The sequence below is a fragment of the Suillus subaureus genome (assembly GCF_016647635.1).
Source record: "Suillus subaureus strain MN1 chromosome Unknown BJ212scaffold_43, whole genome shotgun sequence".
Taxonomy (NCBI): Eukaryota; Fungi; Basidiomycota; class Agaricomycetes; order Boletales; family Suillaceae; genus Suillus; species Suillus subaureus.
Window position 1 is genome coordinate 279,259 of NW_024538599.1, and position 21,003 is coordinate 300,261.

At 46.4% G+C, this 21,003-nt stretch overlaps 6 protein-coding genes across 6 annotated transcripts; 2 read left to right on the plus strand and 4 right to left on the minus strand.

Annotated features, from left to right (window-relative positions):
• Window positions 1-161: 161 nt before the first annotated feature.
• On the minus strand, window positions 162-1,538 carry BJ212DRAFT_1485630 (uncharacterized protein; the record flags this gene model as incomplete). The annotated part of the gene is made up of 5 exons (XM_041341005.1): window positions 162-537; window positions 594-1,002; window positions 1,056-1,131; window positions 1,186-1,409; window positions 1,463-1,538. 5 exons carry the CDS (start codon window positions 1,536-1,538, stop codon window positions 162-164), a joined length of 1,161 nt encoding a protein of 386 aa, XP_041188121.1.
• An 812-nt stretch (window positions 1,539-2,350) lies between these two features.
• Window positions 2,351-4,818, plus strand: BJ212DRAFT_1485631 (kinase-like domain-containing protein; the record flags this gene model as incomplete). The annotated part of the gene is made up of 8 exons (XM_041341006.1): window positions 2,351-2,410; window positions 2,460-2,807; window positions 2,859-3,245; window positions 3,295-3,390; window positions 3,437-3,760; window positions 3,806-3,913; window positions 3,964-4,034; window positions 4,083-4,818. 8 exons carry the CDS (start codon window positions 2,351-2,353, stop codon window positions 4,816-4,818), a joined length of 2,130 nt encoding a protein of 709 aa, XP_041188122.1.
• Window positions 4,819-6,237: 1,419 nt separating this feature from the next.
• On the plus strand, window positions 6,238-10,314 carry BJ212DRAFT_751432 (CHAT domain-containing protein). Its single transcript, XM_041343983.1, has 5 exons — window positions 6,238-6,569; window positions 6,629-6,779; window positions 6,838-6,980; window positions 7,027-7,112; window positions 7,169-10,314. The coding sequence occupies exons 1-5, from the start codon at window positions 6,512-6,514 to the stop codon at window positions 10,127-10,129; spliced, it is 3,399 nt and encodes a 1,132-aa protein (XP_041188123.1). The 5' UTR covers window positions 6,238-6,511; the 3' UTR covers window positions 10,130-10,314.
• A 1,615-nt stretch (window positions 10,315-11,929) lies between these two features.
• On the minus strand, window positions 11,930-13,444 carry BJ212DRAFT_1303475 (uncharacterized protein; the record flags this gene model as incomplete). Its single annotated transcript, XM_041333423.1, has 6 exons — window positions 11,930-12,139; window positions 12,334-12,338; window positions 12,444-12,482; window positions 12,598-12,680; window positions 12,935-13,228; window positions 13,365-13,444. The coding sequence occupies 6 exons, from the start codon at window positions 13,442-13,444 to the stop codon at window positions 11,930-11,932; spliced, it is 711 nt and encodes a 236-aa protein (XP_041188124.1).
• Window positions 13,445-14,995: 1,551 nt separating this feature from the next.
• Window positions 14,996-15,561, minus strand: BJ212DRAFT_1536714 (uncharacterized protein). Its single transcript, XM_041341819.1, has 2 exons — window positions 15,373-15,561; window positions 14,996-15,319 (listed from the first exon to the last, which is right to left on the minus strand). The coding sequence occupies exon 2, from the start codon at window positions 15,248-15,250 to the stop codon at window positions 15,068-15,070; it is 183 nt and encodes a 60-aa protein (XP_041188125.1). The 5' UTR covers window positions 15,251-15,319; window positions 15,373-15,561; the 3' UTR covers window positions 14,996-15,067.
• Window positions 15,562-15,913: 352 nt separating this feature from the next.
• Window positions 15,914-16,445, minus strand: BJ212DRAFT_1282050 (uncharacterized protein; the record flags this gene model as incomplete). The annotated part of the gene is made up of 2 exons (XM_041331665.1): window positions 15,914-16,273; window positions 16,326-16,445. 2 exons carry the CDS (start codon window positions 16,443-16,445, stop codon window positions 15,914-15,916), a joined length of 480 nt encoding a protein of 159 aa, XP_041188126.1.
• Between the last annotated feature and the right edge of the window lie 4,558 nt (window positions 16,446-21,003).

The following is a 21,003-nucleotide window of genomic DNA, read 5'->3' on the forward strand; positions in this document are numbered from 1 at the left end:
CCCATCTACAAGTACATCGCATCTTCGAAGCCTGTTACAAAGAACATTCTTTACATGCAAAATTTCCAAAATGCAAATGCGGTCTCAATACTTATGACATTCCGCAGTGGTGAGAGTATGAAGGCGTATGGTATTAGCACGAGACGACTAATGGTATAATTTTATGATGGCGCAGTCTCATCGGCGTCCGCGGCGCGCTGTTGCCTTCTTGCCTTTTTAGCTGCATTTGCTGCCGCAGCCTTTGCTTTTTTGGCCTCTGCTCGTGCTACCTTCTCTTCCTCCTCCTTCCTCTGAGCCTCTTCCTCAGCTTTACGCTTATCTTCTTCTGCTTTGGCCTTCTGTTCAGCAGCGCTCATTCCGCCCTTGGTCTTCTTCTTCGCCTCCCGAGCCTCCTTTTCTTCCTGTTTGATCCGCTTGATTCGAGGATCAAGATTAAGAGTAAGGTCCACGAGATTACGGAGACGAGTAATATCCTCTTTCTTTCGACGAGCGCGCTCAGTTTTGTTCTTTTTCTCGGTGTACCTTTTATCATCACGGCTGCGGGAGAAGTACATGAGCTGGAACGGCACGGCCTCGTGGTTCCTATTACTTACTTATCGCTTCCTTCATTCACCTCCTTGTCCAGGTATTCAAATGATCGCCAGCTGTCAAAGTTGTACCAGAAATCGTAGAAGGCATGCACGCTCTCTTTTGAGTCGTCGTTCTCGCCTAACATTGGAACGGGTGATTTTTTGCTGAATCGTCCCTCCCTCTCAAAGATAGGTGCGAATGTTGTGAAAAAAAGTCCAGTGTCTTTTTCTTGGCCTTTGAAGTCGGAGGCAGAAGGATCATCCTCTTCGAGGGATAGGCAGACGGGGTCGACAGAGTCGAATTGGCGCCGCCGCTCAGGGTTCGTGAGAACCTCATTTGCTTTTTGTATGCACTTGAAGAATGCATCATCGTTCGTGGTGTGCGATGCACCGGCTTTCTTGTCTGGATGGTGTTTTAGAACTTTCTTGCGATCTGTGGAGCAGCGATAGGTCAGAAAGTCCGAGGATGCCAGCAACGCCACATACGGGCAATCTTTATTTGCTCGGGCGTCGCCTTGAATCGCAGGTGTGACAATCCGAGGACCTGATAATGGTCTTGTTTCTGCAAATGATATCTAAAGTTTAGATCGTAGTAAACAACACCCGATATGCATACCTTCCACTCCTTTGCATCAAGCAGAAGGAGTTCAGGAGATTCTTCCTCATCTCCGACGCCAAGGTCGTCCTCCCCATTCAGGCCATCTGCGTTAAGCAACTCGAGGCGCTTCCGTTCCTCTTCGAGTTGTTTGTCATGCTCGTCAAATGTTAAGTTGTTAAGTGTGCGTTTTATGTGAGCCAGGTAGGCTGCGCCTGCAGGAATAAGCCTACGCTGGACAAAGGCTGTGTGAATGAGGATATGCTATCAAGTGGAATAATCACAACGAGAGACTCACGAGAAATGGAGGAGGCTGGTTCCGAGGGTGGGATCCAGCTTGGAGGCAGGGAAGGTAGCGTAGCTGGTATCGCCATTGCTGAGGACTTTTCACTCGAGAGCAGCTGTAGTGAGACTTTGATGGACTGCAAAAAAGTTTCGATGATTATTATGTAAGCATATTGTGCCACTCAATGTGTCTCAGGCTGCCATCAGGTTGTTAACAAATAAGTGCAACAGTCCTGTACCCAAGCGTCGTGACGGGGAATGACTTCGTCACTCTGGGCATATGCACGGTCTACGTACTCACAGCAGCCAGGCCATCTCCCAAAATTCTTCGAGGACACTGATCGGTTGATTCTCAACCAAGCAGTCATGTCTCGTGCACGTACTGACGCGATATGATTCAGATAATGTAGCATTGGTCTGGCCTGTCTTCCAAGTTGTTTCATACTTTGGTGGTCTAGGAATACGGTCGACAAGGTCTTCGAGGTGCAAGAGCAATTCTGACTGAACATTCAACCATGTTCATCTATCTTATTCCATTTGCTCTGCATGGATGTTATTGTTCCCTATGGGATGCTCGGTCTAGGGCAGAATGTTCAAGTGCATCAGTCTTAAACCGGCCCTCGACGCGTCTTCAATGACATCATAGATTGCCGTGGTGAGTTTCCTGAACCCATCTTTCTTTTATGCTATCAAGCAACTTTAAGTCCAGCCGGGTAGTCTGAATCCAAATTATCTTTTGACTGTTGCTTCCTAAGGTACTCATTGCAATTCAGCCTGGGGCAGACATAAATAAAAGACCGCATTCTGTCGATGAAGTTCTTCATCTGCCATCTTCATCATCGACTACATTCCCGACGTTCTTTCTACACTTGACGCTCTTTATTCACATCAAGCTCTCAGCATGGTTGCTCTTCAACTATTCTACGAAGGACGAGCTGGCGAACGCCTGATAACCAAGCCAGTAAGTATCCCTCATATTCATTCTCATCATCATTCTGACGCTTTCAAAGGCCAAGTCCCTGTGCAAGGCATGGAATAGCATCAAGTCGACCAAGAACTCCTTTGCCTTCAATAAGGTCAACCGCGTCCCGGTGCCTAAATATGACGTGTCTGTTTCTACTCTCGCACCATCTGGCGGTCATGCTGTCGCCATCGTCACGTGGCCCTCTAGCGCAAGCATCGTGATCTCTGCGACTGGTATCCTTCCGCCCGTCGTCACCTCCACGGATTCTACCGTGAGAGAGACTGAGGCACTTGAAGGCCTTGACAATGCGTACCACGACCCAGACGTACTCGACATCAGGAGAAGGGTATTCATCTTGGACTTCATTGAGGCGTTCTTTGCTAGAGACCGCAAAGTACGTAAGATTTTATGACGTTCAGTGATGCTTATTTACGGGGTGTCATAGGCAATGAACATCTTGAGCCCTATCCATGTTCCTAATTGCATGATGTCATCCAAACAGAACATGTCCGACACAACAGTTCTCAACCCTTCGACGGGCTCCGCCAACGGAGTTGTACCGCGATCCTGTTTCAAGAATGAAACAAGCCTCAACGACTTCATTGTCCGCGCGAGGCTCGGTGCTGGCGCGAACGGCGTCGTTTACCGTGTCGAAGACAAGATTACGAACAAGACCATGGCATTAAAAGCCATCAGGAGGCAAGGCGCAGCTTTATGCGATCTCCAGCAATTTCGAGTCGAGCTGGATGCCCTGAAACGGGTCATAGGTGATGCTCATTGTATGCAAGTCGAGGCAGGCTTTCAGGACGCACAGTGCCTCTATCTAGCTCTTGTGAGTGGTCGCACGTGCTGTGCTCGGATTGGCTTATACCCTATGACAGGCGTTCTATCCAGGAGGCGATCTCCATGACGTTATTCGCACTTATCCGCGCAGGATCCTTCCAGTCGAACAAGCAAGGTTTTATACGGCAGAACTTGTGAGCGTTCTTCCTATGGTTGTGATCTGCATTCTGACCAAATTAGCTTGTTGGTGTTTATCATCTCCACTGTCAAGGAGTCATCCACAGGGACATCAAACCGTCGAATATCCTTATCGACTCCCATGGTCATCTCGTAATTGCAGATCTAGGTTTAGCTAAGGTCTTCACGCTCGATGATCCGAAATCGTTTTCTCCCTACAACCCCACGGGGACTTTCACCAGCTTATCGCAAGTGCCCTACCTCGCGAGTTCACTCTGCGGTACTGCGGAGTATATGGCGCCGGAACTTATCCTGGGTGCTAAATATGGTTTCGCAATCGACTTTTGGGCAGTGGGTGTCATGTTGTATGAGATGCTCGCCGGAAGGGTAAGTCTTGCTTTCTTCGATGGATCATTGCTCACTTTGGTTTAGACTCCCTGGGCTACAGTCGACGGTCTTCACATAGCTGATGGCATTGTTGGGTTTGACCCTTTTTTTGTTAGCGATTTTCATCCCGAGGCTAGGGATCTCCTACATAATGTACGTCTCACTTAGTGTTTGTTCACTCAGGGTCATTGACGTTTGCACAGATGCTTCAGAAAGATGTCAAAAGTAGGCCTTTGTACGAGGCCATGCTTAATCACCCATTCTTTGCATCGATGTAAGAGTCCGCTCTGATCATTCGATCCATATGTTAAAATGGCTTTAGTGACTGGAAGAAAGTCGAGAAACGGACCCTTCCTTTGCTTTGCATTCCCGTGGTCGAGGAGAAAGACGCGTCAGACACAGTTCCCATCTCGCTTGGCCAATGTGAACCATCGAACGACCCGCTGCCCAACTTTAATTTTATTTCCCCGGTGTTGAAGCGCGAGCGTCACCGCGCTCAAGCCTTGTGGAGAATCAAGACTAAGAGTGGCATTCAGGATCTTCAGAAAATCGTTGCAAAGCTCTTCTCCCACCCACCGGCACCAGAAACGAAGGAGCAGCAAACTACTCGTCCTGCTTGTGCAACAACTGGGACTACGCTGGTGGACGGCGACGAAATACGTGCCAATTGGGCTTCTGGGGCTGCTGAAATCTCGCGTACTTTATCAAACTGGTCGCTTCGTCATTTCCTGCGTCGTAATGCGCTTCTGGGCGAAGGTGTTCCACAACCTCAGCCATGCGATGATTATTCTGGTCCAGTTCCTGTGCGAAGCCTCGAGTCTTTCATCCGCCGCGTCGACCGAAGAGAGAAGCCTCGTCCGGTGCGAAAGAATTTGCGCGTTACTCCATCGCCTAACGCGACCCTTGTCGCATCTCCCACGTATCTATCACCAAAAGGAATTGGCTCCCCGTCTCGAAGCTCAGGCTTTAAGCGATGGATCAGTCGCCTCTGGCACCCTATTCCTAGTGCTCATGTGATGGTCGGGGATGAACGCAAGACCCTTGACCTCACTGCCTAGGTGCTGTCGCCGTACCCTCGAGGCCCTTCCCTGTCTTACTGCTGGTTGTTATGCTGGATCCTTCCACTGTCCTGGTTAGGCCCTATTCCCCTTGGATCTCTCGAATCTGCAACCGGTGCCTGTTCTGCTCTTTCATATACCCTGCTTTATCTGTCACCTGCTTTCCTGCGCATCATCTTCATATTTCTCTTTCTCGCATATCCTAATTCGTCCTTAGCGCCGGGTGCTACTAGTTCATCAAGCGCGACACCACTTCAGCGGATACTGTCTTCCACATTTGGCCCGGGGCGTTCTTTGTCATCCACCTTTTCTTGTCCCCGTTCGCTGCCTGTTTCGGTGTTGAGCTGTGAGTTTTTTGTAGGGTGGTTGCTGTTTTGTTCTCGCCAGGTCGCTCGTTTTACGTCTGCCCCCTTCTCCGACCTCGGCATCCTTTGGCATGGGTCCCTGTTTCCCTCCCTCCTCGCCCTTTTGACCCTTGCTCAAGAAAATTCGAAAATCCTTGTGCTGCGTTAACGCGCCGCAGGATGAAAAACTAGTGCATGGCTTCGCACATCTACCCTTCCGTTTCTCTCCTTGATTTCATTTCTTGTGTTCAGTCGTGGAAGACTGTTTCCCCTGTTGTTTCAAGCTTTGTCGTCTTGCTGTGCTTCCTTGCGCGCCGTGTGTTTGACGATGGACTTCTTTTGTTTTTTTATGGAATGGAATGTATACCCTATTTTATGTATTCCGAATATAATACCCATCTTTTCCTCCTAGCTTTCACCCAGTAGACAGCTATGTCCCTTTTGCTTGGTTTAAACTTTGCCTGGAGGAGATTGACCTCCGAGTGCAACGTCTTTGGTGAGCGTCTCGCAGAACCGTGCTTAGCCTCCCGCGCCCTTATGTTTGACGGATGCTGTTACATAACTAAGTGAATGTACATGCACATCCTCGGCAAACACCGAAAAGTCGGCCCCCCCTGTTGTTCTTGAACACGACATACTCTGGTATATGTTACCCGCGCCCGTTTGACCACTGCCAGCCATCTCAACTTGTACATGTAAAAGTATGCTCCGCGCGACAGTGTCTGCGTAGACTCAGGAAAACACGCCGGTTCATTCCAATATACAGACTACTAGCTATGGGCATGCTCAACTCTCCCTGAGTCGCATTCACGCTCTTAACCTGCATTTAAACTGTCATACTCGCACATACGCACCGTCCGCCTTGTTTCCACTGCTCGCTCGATCATCCTTTCCCATGGCATCGCCTCAATCGCCTCGCTCGAGGACTTCTTCTTTCGTTTCCAGTGGTTTGTATGTATGTAATCCACAATATACTCATTCTGTCCATTTGAATCGCAGTGTGATAGATGAATTGTGTAAGTGATACAAGCGCAGAGTATTACGGAAAAGAGTGGAAAGGGTGGTCCAGCATCTGAAGATACTCTGAGACCGGCATGGTCACTCCAGCCACCTGCCCTAGGTGTCCCACGAATGCAGTGACATCGTCATCTTTGATCTTGGCGCTTAGTGTAACTTCCGAGACAAGCATCTATTGTGCCAACCAGCCACCAGCAGCATGGAAATGCACGTGGAGTATGCCCTACACCCTTCCTCCTCATCTCCCACTAGCTTATCCCCAGTCCCTACCTATCATTCATCCACCACTTATTCCATAACTCTAGAAACAGCCCATTCACGGCCTTCGCTATATGCTTCATTGTGTCATCATGACTGGTACATCGGAAGGCCAATCGATCAGACTTGAAGGTGGGCACTCCATATTACCTTGTTCTATGTCTTTCGCGATATCCACACTCTATCTACAGTCATTAGCGGAAAAAATCTCAGCGTGCCCTCTGGTCGCATACCCGCAGGCATTTACGTGTCCGTCAATGTGAACCCGAGGAGATGCTGGAAATCAACCATCCGAATCCTATCATCCGATGTCTCTGTAACGTGGGACGATACTGTAACCTTGTAAGGCCTTCCACATAAACTTGCGGACTCGATCGCAGCACTCATCATCAGCTTTTAGTTCGCGGGACGCATTAGCCACTAGATTATCACTAGAAATACGTGCATCCTTTGAGCTCGGTCGAATGTTAGGTGATGGGGAAGTCATCAGCAAACTCGAGACCTGGTGGAATGAGCTGCTCGATCATGGAGATGAGCTGTTTGGTGAGTGATCCGTTTCTTATTCATGCACACTACTTACTTGCCGTAGATCTGTCCTTCCCACCCATTCGTGATGTATGCCCTTCCCTCACGCTGAAGGCCACTGTTGTCCATGTCCGCAGTAGCCGGCTCGATGTAAGCGACGTCAGCCTCCTTACTTTTAGTGTCTACTGACAAAATGAAAACTGCAGTCCATTACTGGATGCAGAATTGCTCGTCTCACAGATGAGGGCCACGCACAATTTGCCAAATACATGGCAAACGAGAACGCCTCTGACCTGAATAATGCTGTACAACGTTTTCAGTTCCTTCTGGACCGGCGTCCTGTCGGCCATCCTGACCGTGCTGCTGCTCTCACCAACCTCGCGTGGGCTCGCCTTCAAGGTTATATTCGTAAGAATATTCAAGACATTGATTTCACCATCTCTCTTTTCCGCGACGCCCTTGCATTGCGTCCGCAGGGCCACCCTGACCGTCCATCATCAATCTATCATCTCACCGAAGCGCTGAGACTGTGCCATATTAAGCAAGATACCCCCCCTGACATTCGTGAATCCGCCCCACTCTACCACGAGCTACTAGCTCTCTGTCCTGAGGGCACCTATCTTCGGAGCATCATAGCAGGGGATGATGGTGTGGATTATGTGATCCGCACATGCAACAATCTTCCAATAGATGTATTTGATGATGCCATCCAACTTCGACGAGTGGTGCTCAAGCTCTGTTCTCTGGGCAATCAACACCGTCCCAGGGCCCTCGACAAGCTTGCACAGGTAGTTGAAGCACGCTTTGATAGACACGGTTGCATCGAGGATCTTGAAGAGAACATAAAGCTTCGTCGTGGAGCCGTTTCTCTGTGCCCCGAGGGACATCCTGACCGTGCTGAATATCTGAATAACTTGGCTTACTCAATCAAATCCCGCTTCGATCACCAGGGCAAATCAGATGACCTCGATGAGGCCATATCTCTATTTGATGAAGCACTGTGCCTGTGCCCTATTGGGCATGAATTTCGTGATGCATCATTGGACAACCTAGGGCGAGCCTTACGCAGCCGTTTCTGCCAACGCAGCGATAAAAACGACATCGACAAGGCTATTGACTTCCTTCGCGAGGCGCTGACACTGTGCCCACCTGGGCATCCAACTCGTTACATCACACTTCACAACCTTGCCGTCACACTCAAAACCAGATACGATGAATTGCAAACCAACGAAGATCTGAACGAGGCCACCAATCTGTTCCGCGAGTCATTTCAGTTAACGCAGCCTGACGATCCAATGCGTCATCGATATCTTTACAATTTGAGCTCGGCACTCTGCTCTCGTTTCACACAAAATCAGGCAAATGAAGATATTGAGGAGGCCATTGGTCTCTGCGAAGAATCACTGGCAAATTTGCCACCACTCCACCCCGACAGGTACTACCCTTATTTCAGGTTAAGGGAGGCCTATATGTCTCGCTACCTGATCCAGCACAACCCCGATGATTTGTCGCTCGCAATAGAGAACTTCAGACGGGCATCACAACACCCCACGCAAGGATTTCCGGGACGCATTAAGGAGGTTATTAAATGGGCTCGCCAAGCCGAAGTCCATCAACATGAATCTGCCCTTGAAGCATACCAAGTTTACTTAGAGCTTTTCGACAACCATATGATGACGCGATCCTCCATTATCTCACGACGCGATGCTGCAACCACTTTTCGTGGCGCACAATCACTCCCAGTAGATGCAGCATCATGCGCTATTCGTCGCAATGATCTGCAACGAGCGGTTGAGCTTGAGGAGCAGGGGCGCGGCCAACAATGGTCGCTGGCCTCACGACTCAGGACTCCGCTGGACGATCTCAAATCTGCAAGTTTGCCACTCGCGAACAAACTATCAGAGCTCAGCAAGCGCCTGTCTGATGCTCAGGGTTCCACGGGCAGTGCAGACAGAGCTGCTGCTGATCGGGTAGCAGTAGAGTACAGAAAACTTGCGGAGCAGTGGGAAGCTGCAGTGGCTGAAATCCGCCATCTTCAAGGATTCTCGCGGTTCCTGCTCCCATTGATGTATGAAGATTTGCAAGTGGCAGCGCGTCATGGCCCAGTCATCATCCTCATCGCGAGCGAATACTCCCGCAATGCTATCATAATCCCAACGTCAGGGAAGCCACATCATATTCCCTTCCCAGATCTCGCTCTCGCAGATCTGGAGAAGCTCAAGGACGATTTTGCCAAGGCGATACGACAAGCATCTTTTATGGGCCCAAAGCAGCCAAGGACAAATCTGATAGTACTCTTGCGGAAGATCTGGGACGAGGTCATGTTACCCATCGTCAGGGTACTCCAGCGTGATCTGAGATTGCCGGGTCGCTCTCGAATCTGGCTGTGTCCGACAGCAGCATTCACGTCCATTCCTCTTCATGCAGCTCACCCGTTTCGAACGAAGGCGGATCGCTCTGGGCAGGAGCTATGCCTGGAGGATATTTATATCTGCTCTTACACACCCACACTTTCGGCTCTGATTAGAGCTCGACAGATGATGAAGACGCGCGTGACCCCGTCCTTCATAGCAATCGGACAAGGTCAACCAGGTGCAGGGCAAGGCAAGGAGCTCTTGACTGTCGAGAGTGAGCTTGAGCTAGTCCGCTCGCTTGTCCCCGCAATGGCCAACCCCACCACTCTTTCTGGTGATGCAGCGACACGAGCCGGTGCACTCGAAGCTCTGCAAAGCAACACATGGGTGCACCTCGCTTGTCATGGCAAGCAAGACCATGACCAGCCATACTATTCACATTTTGCTATGAAAGACGAACCCCTCACGCTGCTTGACATCATGGAGAACGATGCTCCGCAAGCTGAATTCGCATTCTTGTCGGCGTGTCATACTGCCGTTGGTGATAAGAAGACACCCGACGAAGTTATCCACCTCGCAGCTGGTCTACAGTTTTCAGGGTTCAAGAGCGTCATTGGCACGTTGTGGGTTGTCGACGACGCTGTCGCAAAACACGTCGTCGAAGCTTTCTACAAAAATTTGTTCAAGGATTTGAAGGAGGGTGACATGCCGGACTGTACGAAGGCGGCTTGGGCACTGAACAAGGCTACGTACGCTGTGAAGATGAAAGTGCCGCTCGAGCAGAGAATTGTTTTTGTTCATATTGGTGTGTAATTCTACGTCGTACTGCTGTCTTTCTCTCTGGAATTGTTGTTTTATATAAGTTCTGTTTTATTCATCAGTAAATCGATGAGTCCTTGATATTGTGGCCGTGGTAACTATAGAAAAATATAATTTTGCTCCTGCTAAACATGACCATTTATGCTGTCAGAAATGTTAGTTATTGATACATAGCCATCGACGAATGCAAATCTAGAATAACTTCAGCAAACCGTGACAATGTTCTGACAGTCACTCACTGTAGCCGGTGAGGGGTAGTATCATAAATATGCCAACCTTTTTGAGCATTGTCGTTTTACCTCATTTATATTTTGAATTACGAGACCATTCAAGACCTTTCAGTGAGAGGTGCCTTTGGCACTCGGTAACAGATCTATAAAACCATGGCACTTTATAACAATATTAGGAGATACCGCGACCGTAGCGGGGCAGGAGGCGATAGTGTACTACCCTCAACCTTGTCAACGATTTTTGTTCTGTCTGATCTGTGTTTCAAACTGAGATGCTATTCAAGACCTTCTGTGGGAAGTTTCCCTCGCCACTTACCAAAGATCCAGAAAAGCTTTGCAGTTCGCAATATCGTTGTGACATCCTGCCATCACAGCAGGCAAGAGGCGGCAATGCATTCCCTTCAACATTGGTTGAGTTCTTGCTCATTTTGATCTAAGCTTCCAAGGGTTTTCAGGACCTTCTCAAGCTCACTGCCAACACATAGCAAAAGTTTCAACTTGTACCACTAGCACTACTCCAGAGGCTAGTACACATAACCTACAGTGCTATTTCTACCATACTGATTGCAGCTCACAGATACAATGTGTATGATAGCCATCTGTATTAATTCATAAATTCTGTATTATCATTATCTTTTTTGCTCAAATGTCACTTGGCCCTGCCGTTGAAGCTTGAAGTTCCGTATTATCCCATGGATTATCTACAGACTATGATTACTCACTGCTCATCCGTTGAGTCCAAAATTTCAGAATAATCATCGCAACTTGTTCGAATAAGTGATTGACTATCACATGTACATAGCGGCACCTGTAAAATGAATTTGGCACTTGATATGCATGATATGCAAGAAGTTGAACTACTCAACTGTTTCAAATATCACTACATCAGATGCTCATCCATGAAGAGGCCAGCATGGATGATGGCTGGATAAAGATGAAGACTGGCATCACTAAGCAAGTAGACTCCAGGAGAGCTACATACCACTGGGGACATTCAAGTTTGCCTGGGCGCACAGCCTTGCCATGACGGTGTCCCAGGTGTCTAAGTACTATAGAAACAAGGCAGGTTAACAGAATGAAGCAGCATAAACTGCACATTGCACACACCTCTGGACCGTGATGCCCAATGCCATCAGCCTCCTGCGGCATGCACCTGATGGGCTTCAGGTAAGACAAGATAGGTGAGAACTCAACGTAAATTACCCACCAGTTTAATAATGGCGATCACAATTTCACTGGGGTGAACTCCAGCATACACTGAACTTCACCTGACATTCTTGGTTAGGGACATGAGTGCAGTGCATCGGGGAGGGTGTGCTGAGACGGGGGCCATGAGCATGAGACCTGAAGTTAGCAAGTCATTCTAGATCTTATCAAAGTCTCAGCATCCCCATGCAACTCCTGTGAGGAACACTTTACTCCGAGGTACATGTGCGAGTAAAAGATATACTGATCAAAGTTGTCCTTCATCTTGGCTTGAGCATGATGAGGGTCATGATAAATTTGAGTTGCAAGCTGCTGGCTGGCTTAAAGAATGACAGTCCATTGATGCTGCTGAAGGGTTTCATGGATGCCTCACGCCGTACAGAATGAAAGATACACCACACACATATGGATCCAGCATACTAGAGCATGTCTTAGATGTGTCTGTGTCAGCGGGCACCAGCCTAGAAGCTGCTGTCCAGCCTCCTGGGACAGCTGTGTCTGCTGGTTCTAGGGATTTGGGAGTTGCTGGGTCTGTGAGCTCGGGTACTGGTGCAGCAATGAGTATAATCTGATATAAAAGATCAGTTTGTGGAATAGTTAGAGGGTTTTGACATGCAGTGCGATGCAGAGGTTGACCTGGGAGTGGGGTGGTGGAGCATATGACTCTGGACACCAACGGGAAGCTCCACCAGTAGCGTGCGCTGGCATGCTGATAAGGCAAAAATTAAATGTATGCTCCATCGTCAAGGCGAGGTTGCTCACCTTGCCTGTGCCATGTTTTCGTGTGCAATGTTGACATGTGGGCACAGCGTGTACAATGCCCATCAGATCACTTCAAGAGGCCCAGACACAGATAAAGAATAAACACCTACATTCAGTCCCTTGCAAAATGGCCATTGCAGCCACATAAGCTGCATGCACAAGCAAAAGCGAAACTCATAATTATAATCATCGGAGAAAGATAACTAGTCTGAGTCTAGAACAAAAAAATAAGTTCAGGAGCACTTGCATCCATCTCACACTCACCCATCTGGACTGACATGAAATTTGAATTTGAAGGATAAACCGTCTGAGGAACATGATGATAATGATGCACTGATGCAGCTCGACTTGAACTTGTTTGGTTAGAGCAGACAAACAAACAAGCAACAGTGCTTGCATGCATTAGGCAGATCAGCTGAACTACCATTCACTGCATTCCCCTCCATAATGTGGGTGGGTTCATATCAGCTATCGTTAATGCTGAGTCTCTCAATCGAACCAAATCTGACGTTGCTGCATGTGAACCATCGTCAACTGAAATGCAGTGATAATCAAGAGGTAGATTGAAAACAAACATTAAGGATGGACTATTTAAAAATACATGTGGTCATTGTCCTCATCTGGGACGTCATCTGGGATGTCATCTGGATCATTTACACTTGACTCTTCCAAGTTGTCATCCTGTTCGAAGTCTTCTTGATCATCATCTACATCTTCTTGTACCTCCTCTCCTCCATCATCATCGCATCTCTCCCTCTCACTGTTGCCCTCGCAAGGTTGAAGATCGCTTTCCCAGTCTTCATTGGTCTGATCTTCCTCTGATTCTGGGCTATCTGTGAGCTCTGCATCGGCACAATCTTTTGTCAGCTTCCGGAGGGTGGTAGGATGACCAATCCTGTAGTGCGTGTAGCGCATAAACATATTGCTGTAGAGACCCCGTCCTCTACAGCTGTATAATAGGCATATTTTCGCGTTTTGGCCTTTGCACTGAAGCCCCCAATAAGCACAATACATGCGCTGCGACGACACACACTATGAGTGCACTTTCGCGCACTTTTGCATCCTTGTCGCCAACCATCTGCATGTCCTGTCCTCGTCCTCCAAGGTCCATTGGTGCGTGATTGTTAAGGTTGTGTGCTCAAGGGGGTTGGATCACAAGGGCTTGGCCTCAGCTTGTACGCTGTGCCCCTTTCCTGAGTATGTGCCCTTAATTTCTGGGGGCTAGAACAGTCATCCAGAGTTTCCGGGTTTTGACTAGGGTGGATAATGGACATCCATATCTGAAACGTGAGATAAATCCAACGGACATCCAGATATTACCTGGGCAAGCAAATAAGACTAATCTGGACGAAGTCCAGACTAGAAACTAACAGAGGATGGACTACCCTTAAGGTAGAGTTGGAAATGTAGTCTAGGATGCAATCCTAAGACTCAGAATATGACAAGAGACTTATCTCGAGTCCGGAGGACACAGGAATGAGCAGGAACTAAGATGATATTTGAACTGGAGTATTTCTGAGAGTTACAGGAGGTTTATATACTGTAGGTATCATATAGGAATCAGTCAGCAAACATAAAGGCTATGTATGAAGCATATGCAGAGTATATTAGTAAGTAGGATGGATCACAAATAATGAACACCGGAAATGAAATGTATGTAATAGATCAATAATCAAAAGGGAAACATGGTTAACCAGAGTCCAGAGACAGGGGCAGTCTAAATGGGGTTGGGCGCTGATATAGGGTTTGGATTCCGGAAGGGAGATAAAGATAGATCAGATCATTTGAGATCCAGATCTTGGACCCGGATATCCAGAGAAGCAGATTTAGAGTTGAGAGTCTGGAATGGCATATGACAGTGATTCTATCTATTTTTACTTCAAACACATATCACAGAGTTACATATGGTATGCAATTACACATTGCCTCACTATTTTTACTGCAGTTACATCACTTACAATATTTACTGCTACCTATTTGCTTCTGAAGCCTGGAAACGCGCTTACAAGGCATTACATGTCTCTGAGTAAATTTTAGTTACTGGGTTCCCTTCCACTAGTATCAGGATAGCAGCAGATAGTAGAATTGACTACCACCTTTGTCAATTTTCGCACTTGAACTGCAAAAAGGGATCATTTAGTCTCCATCATCTCCCACCAATCCAAGAAAAAGATCAGTACCTGCTCGCCTTGAGGTCTAGAGCCTAGCCATGAAGCGTGCATTTCGCATGTTGAGCACGCATCTTCGCATACCTATTGCATCCAGCGTGCTTTGGTGCCTATCATCGCATTCCATACTCTTGTGCTCCACCAGGCCCTCTGTCAAGAGCTAGTTCTTGGCATTTCCCCTCAATTCTTTAGAGGAATCCTTTCTCAGTGGCAATCCCCTTGGGTTGAGTTTGACTCGCATCCAGGGGAGCTCTGAAGAGTTCTTATCTTTAGTTTCCCCCCCCCATCCAAATTCCTCGCCTTCATTGCAGTCGACGAATCTGAGAAGTTTACAGTTCAAATAAGAAAAACAGGCTAGGAGATCGCACTTACATTCCAACACAGTAAACTTCCCAATCATCTAATTTGCCACATTGACATGCAAAAGATTTCCTGTGATGAAGGGAGGTGGTTCTGCGCCCAGAAGAAAACGCTGGAATCAAATGTGCACCTCAGATGACTTGAGTGGGATCAAGAAACCCGAATGCATCGCTATCAGTGTCCTCAATGAACGCAATTTTGGGAAGTCAAGCACAATTCATCCCTGAGTGGTGGCCAGTCAGAGGTGCCAACCATCTAACGTAAAGGACCTCGATTTGATGTTTTTTGAATGGGCCTTTGACGTTGAGCAATACATCCATGTGATAGATTCCCAGTACCCATGCATACCAGTATGGATGCTGGGGCCTCATTTCCCCAGATAATACCATGACATCAGAGTGTGTTCGAGGGTTAATAGTATCATGCTCTCATTGAAGGTCATAAGTCATGTAATGGACCTGTGAGATTAAAGGGTCATACAGTAGCAAAAATGTTAGCAAAAATAACATACCTGCATGGTTTGGACAGAATATAGCCTGTTGTCTGAGACGATAACCGAATTGTGTTCATCGTCCGTGAAAGTATGATCACAATGGCTCACATCTAACTGTCGAAGTTGATATAGGATATGATCCTTGAGCTTCGGTATGAATGCCTACACATTATTGTGAGCAAGATGATAAATGAAGAGAGTAGCACTTACTGCTATGGCTGGATTGTCACCATGCTCATGAAGGAAAGCAAAAATATGTATCAGGTTATTGCGGTTGAGCTTCAGAATATAGTGGTGATTTTTGAACCCTGGCAACTCAACCAGTACCTGCTTGCAGTTATGATCTGTCTCTGCCAGTCGTCAAAGAATGCAACGATGACGCTCATGCTTAGCAAGTTGAGCTGGTGTATCTAGTTTACTTGTCAATGGGTAGAAAGCTTTCAGTGCTCTATGTGCCAGTTCTCCCTAGCCGAAAATCAAATTGAGATCGGAAGACATTCAAAGAGTCACATACGATTTGCAAAGTAAATGAGTCTATTGTTCCAAAGAGCCAGATTGATCACAGATAATCCCCCATGGCGTGATATTTGTAAGTATTCATATTGAATTTCTTGACCTTTCGACTGCCACTCAACGGATCTCGATTGTTGGAATCCAATCCTTGATGTGCAGCCTTACGTTCATGAACAGCTTTTTCCTTTGGTAATTCAACTGTGGTGAAAACAGCACAGGTAAAATCTCGGAAGTGGCGCAACTGATGGGTGAGTCTCATGAACGTTGAATCCAAAACTGACAAGGTAGTTTTGGAATGTATCCTTAGTTTGGCGAGGGCGTGCCATTGTGCAAACCTGTACAAAAGTGACTGTACGATTTTATCGTGATCTTCTGGGAACAGCCCTTCAAAGACGGGCATAGCACACTGAGACAGAACGTTAACCATGCACGTCGGCAACTTAACCAGCATCACAAACCTGTAAAATGTCCTCGAAGTCCCATGCTGCGAGTTTTTTCATTTCCAAAGTGTTATTCACAAATTTGCAAATGACTCCATTGCCATATGATGGAATATGTCGAAATCTATATTTAATCATGATCATGTTCAAATTGTGAAGGAAAACGATGTGCAACAAACCGGTTGTCAAGATGTGCGACCAGGCTGTCACCACCAGGAAGCACGTAAAGTAAATGAATGAGATGCATAAACAACACTTTCCATGTACCTAGTTCGCATTCATGCATGAAATCAATAACAAGCATGCGAAATGTGTCGAGTCCTAAAGGCCCAAGTTTTTCTGCACATGCGTTCTAAATGAAAATCAGGCATGCATCAAATGGGAATTGATTCTGAAGGCACTCACCATGGTCGGAACCCATGACCCTTCTCTGAGAGCCTTCCGTACCTTTGAACCATCAACTGTATTTCCAAATGTATAGATAAATCTGCGGGCCTTGGTTACTTCCGCTAGACAGTAAGTCCGAACGTTAACTAGGCGATCTTGCATGTCTCCAAACAGACCAAGGAGATCAAAAGAGGCCTTCAGAATGAGACAGCGTGGACATGGGCATGAGCCCATGTCCTTTATCGCCGCTATTAAAACTCTGAAATGTTGATTAGTATCATAAGGCAACAAATAAAAAAAGTACACTTCTCCAGATAATCGGCTGAATATGTGAAGATACGCAGGAATACCCTTCTCAATATGCCATCCAGACACTGGAGTACTATTCCATGGCAGTACACTTGAAGAAAGTCTGCGTCAAGTAAATGTTTCCAACATGCATGGAACAAGTCTCGCCGGCAATGCACATGAAGCGCTGCCATGCCACTTTTTGATATCCGAGGTAAGGTGCTAAGGACATCCTTGACATTGTCTGGAAGCTAAAGATCTAACGTGAGAGATGTATGAGACAAGATGCAATTCGCCTATGGAAGGTAAAAAGCCGACAAGATGGCAAGCACCAGATTTGGGTGCTGAGTGTGCATACTTTGTCAAATTTCCAAAATATAAGTAAAGGGGCCAAGCCTTGGCCATTCCGAAATTTGCTAGATGAGTTGAGTCAGAAAATAACATGAGTCCGGCGATCACGTGCTCGAGTGAGCAGCCAGGTTCTCTTGGCTGCCTTTGCAGTTCCTCCTGAGCTTCTAGCCAAGAGTCAGAAGAATACAGCTCATCAAACACACATTCTTGATGATCATCCAGTGGGTCTTTCCACAAGCACTTGAAGGGAAAAAGATGGAATGCACTAGCTTGAATGTCAGCAAGTGTGGAATGAATCACAGCTACAAGTGGCCGATAATGAAATCCTGGGATGCTAAATGACCTGGATGGATCGTCTTTCAACTTTGTCGGTATGTCAAGGGTAATATCCGACTCCACCCAGTCGTCTGGAAAAGTGACAGCCCCATGCTCTCCGTGATTATCCAATGCATGTAAACATCTCCTCACCAAAAATCCATCCAGGTCCCTGGGATTGAAGTCTTCTGCAGTGAATCATATCTTTAACCAGGCGCATTACTTCTGTTTCCGATTTCTGATTGCTGCCAGAATTCATCCATGTCATAAGATGGTAGATAGTCATATTAGGGAAAGGAAATGGTAGTTCAGAGACCCCACGAGGTGAATCAGTCTGGGTATTATGTGCATTAGGAACCATTGGACAGGATTTGGATAGTAGTGCAGATGGAACAAATCTGTCGGGCTTGAATGAGGGCCGTCTAGGATATTGTCGACAGAGTCTGATCACGCAAAATGCTGTTTGAAGAGAATCCCACAGAGTCAAAAGGACTCTTTGAATTCTGTGTAGTGGCTGATTCTGAGCCTCAGTAACAGGAAACGGGTTGTTCTTAGAAGAATCAGGTGTGTTGATGTCTTCATTGGCAGGTAAAAGATCGTCAAAATTTTGTGGGACTAGCCTACATATGCGATGCACAGGAAGGTTGCCTGGGTGGGATCCATGAATGCTGTTACAACGATAGAATGTCATAGAGGTGTGCACCTGGAATATCATGATCTCGTTTTGTGGCATCCCCCATTGCAACATCTGAATCTGACCGACCATGGTCAAATGCAAAAGTCGGGGCACTAGTGCAAGCAGCACTCCAGTCTAGCTTGATATGCTCAGGTGGCACACAGAACGCCTTAGGTTCACATGAAGCGATGGGTTTCAAGTGGCGTGTCTTCATAAATCGGATCAGTTTGAGCTATGAAGGACGGGAAGATATGTGAGATGATTGGATTATAACCATCCATAAATAAACAAGTTGGTAGCGACTTACAGGATTACTACTAGTAGTAGTAATACTAGCTGCAGTGAACTGAGAGGTCAAATTTTGCAATGTTGACTCTCGGGCCCGGTCCTGTCTTTTCTGTGTGGCTAATGTGCTTGCCTTCTGGTAATATTTGCATGTCGACCAATGCCTGCTAAGTCCGCAAAAATCCATATTCCTCTCCCAAGCACAATGCAATGCACCGCAAGACACCATTAAAAAGACAAAGACGAAGATCAGAACCCAACTTGAACTTGAAGGTGGTCGAGGTAGACACATTCCTGGGCCAATACTAGCCTGAGTGAGAGATAGGAAACCCGCCTCCAATTACTGTAGTAAAGCCACTTGTAGGTCATCACACTGAGTCACTAGTCACTCACTGATGAACATCCTTTATTTAGGTATTTGCCATATTTGTCAAGTACTACAAGAACTTCAAAACTGGACTTTTCCAATATTACTAGTGGGCTGGAACACATTGTACACGTTCCTCTAACATCTCATCAAGTAGGTTTAGGGTGACTATCAAGACATTCCACACTACATATTAATGACATCTACAACAAGTTGAATAGAGCAATCAAAGAAGTTCTTGCTAAGACACACTAGAAAAATTTGCTGCAACAGGCTGATGGTTAAAATTGCTAACCAATACAAACTCGATCTTGTGACCAAAGTGACCACCATGCAGGCTTGTATTCTGGCATAACACCTTTTGCCCTCTCAACTCTCTGTGCCCATAAATTTTTCTCCCGCTTGAGAAGTGTCAGGAGTTGGGTGTACTGCAGAACGCGATTGTGCGCTGTGGCATAGCTGAAATATACCATGTCAATGCTACATTGGGTAAATAACTGATCCTCTCCATCTTCTTCCAATTCAATTCCATCAAGCGCCATCTGACAAACCCCATTCAGTGCTTGCAACTAAATGAAACAAGGAGACTGCCACACCAAATATGACATCAACTCTTGTTTGTGTCCAGCGTTCTCTACATTTGCACAATTATCAGGTTTTACCATGTTACCTGCATGAGGAGAGCCGAAACTGTTGGGAAGTGATGTTGATGACATTAGAAGATTTGGATATAGGCTGATTTAGTGGTAATAGTAGTTCAACTCAGATAAGTCATGCAAGGCATTTTAGCGTGACATTTTGATCGGAGTAATGCGGCACTTCAACTTGGTTTTGATGGATCACATGGGATTATGTCTGTTGACAGTGGGAAAAACAAAGTGACTTCTGGATCACTGAATATCTTGCTGATATGCATCTGGGAGTGACATTTGTGTACTTTTTGTGTGATATGTTTCCAAGCACTTGATTTTGGGCTGAGATTGGATGACTTTCCATAGGCTAAAATATTCTGATTAGAATATACTGGAGTCTCAAAAATAATAACCAAAGTGATGATATGTTAATCTATACTGAAATACTCTGCTGTACGCTCATTCAATTAAATCTAGTCTAGGTCCTTGATGGATGACAGCCTTACAATCCAGCAGCTCCTTCTTGATGAAGATGAGGCTGAGCTTTTTGATGATGATGAAAGAATTCAGGTTCTTGCTGCCACTGCTATTGCAGGGACCAAGATATCATGACAAGAGCATGTTGACACTCAGCACCCACATCATTTGTACCTTTGCCAACTGCCCCCAAACAGATATCACTAGTGTTAGTGGCCCAAAATGGAAGCAAGTTGTCTGTAAAGTCTATTGGGGGGGGGAGTAGATGACACATGGTTTTGAACTGACTGGAAATGAACAGTGGCATCATGGCACACCTGCCTAATACAGGTATATATATGATATGATGTTCTAATTAGAATATTTCAGCCTATGGAAAGTCATCCATTTGCAATCTGCAGCTGAAAGTTCAAATCCTTCCCCTACACTGAATCAATTAATATTGTTGTTATTGATTTGGAGTTGGATGTGTCATGCACATCACTACATGAATAAATATTCAAAATCAACTTCAGCATCCATGATGTTGACAGACTTGACATTCCCTTGGATGATAACATAGAAGGTGTAACTAGGGCTATTTGCCATATGCCATATGACAGGACTTTACAGGGCTGTAATATGGTCACCATACCCATGCTGTTGGCTGTTTAGACCTTCAGTTGACAGTTACAGGGGATGGGTATCAGGGGCCTGTATGTTGCCATAATACTATGGCTGTAATATAATGTAAGTATGAGTTTGTTTATTGTGTATAAACAAATAGACTTAACTTGGTAACTTGCTTTGGACTTACCTAGTTCAGTGGTCCCTGAGAAGTCCATGCTGCAGCAACATGGGAATTCATGGAATTTATGCCCAGACTTGTGCCACTCATCCCATTAATGGCCTGCTTGTACCTCACATTTTCCTAAGTCA

Coding starts and splice junctions, on each gene's coding strand:
- BJ212DRAFT_751432 (XM_041343983.1), top strand. CDS start 6,512: ATGCTTCATTGTGTCATCATGACTGGTACATCGGAAGGCCAATCGATC. Junction 6,981..7,026: donor TCATGGAGATGAGCTGTTTG/GTGAGTGATCCG, acceptor TACTTGCCGTAG/ATCTGTCCTTCCCACCCATT. Junction 7,113..7,168: donor TCCGCAGTAGCCGGCTCGAT/GTAAGCGACGTC, acceptor TGAAAACTGCAG/TCCATTACTGGATGCAGAAT.
- BJ212DRAFT_1536714 (XM_041341819.1), bottom strand. CDS start 15,250: ATGGTATTATCTGGGGAAATGAGGCCCCAGCATCCATACTGGTATGCA.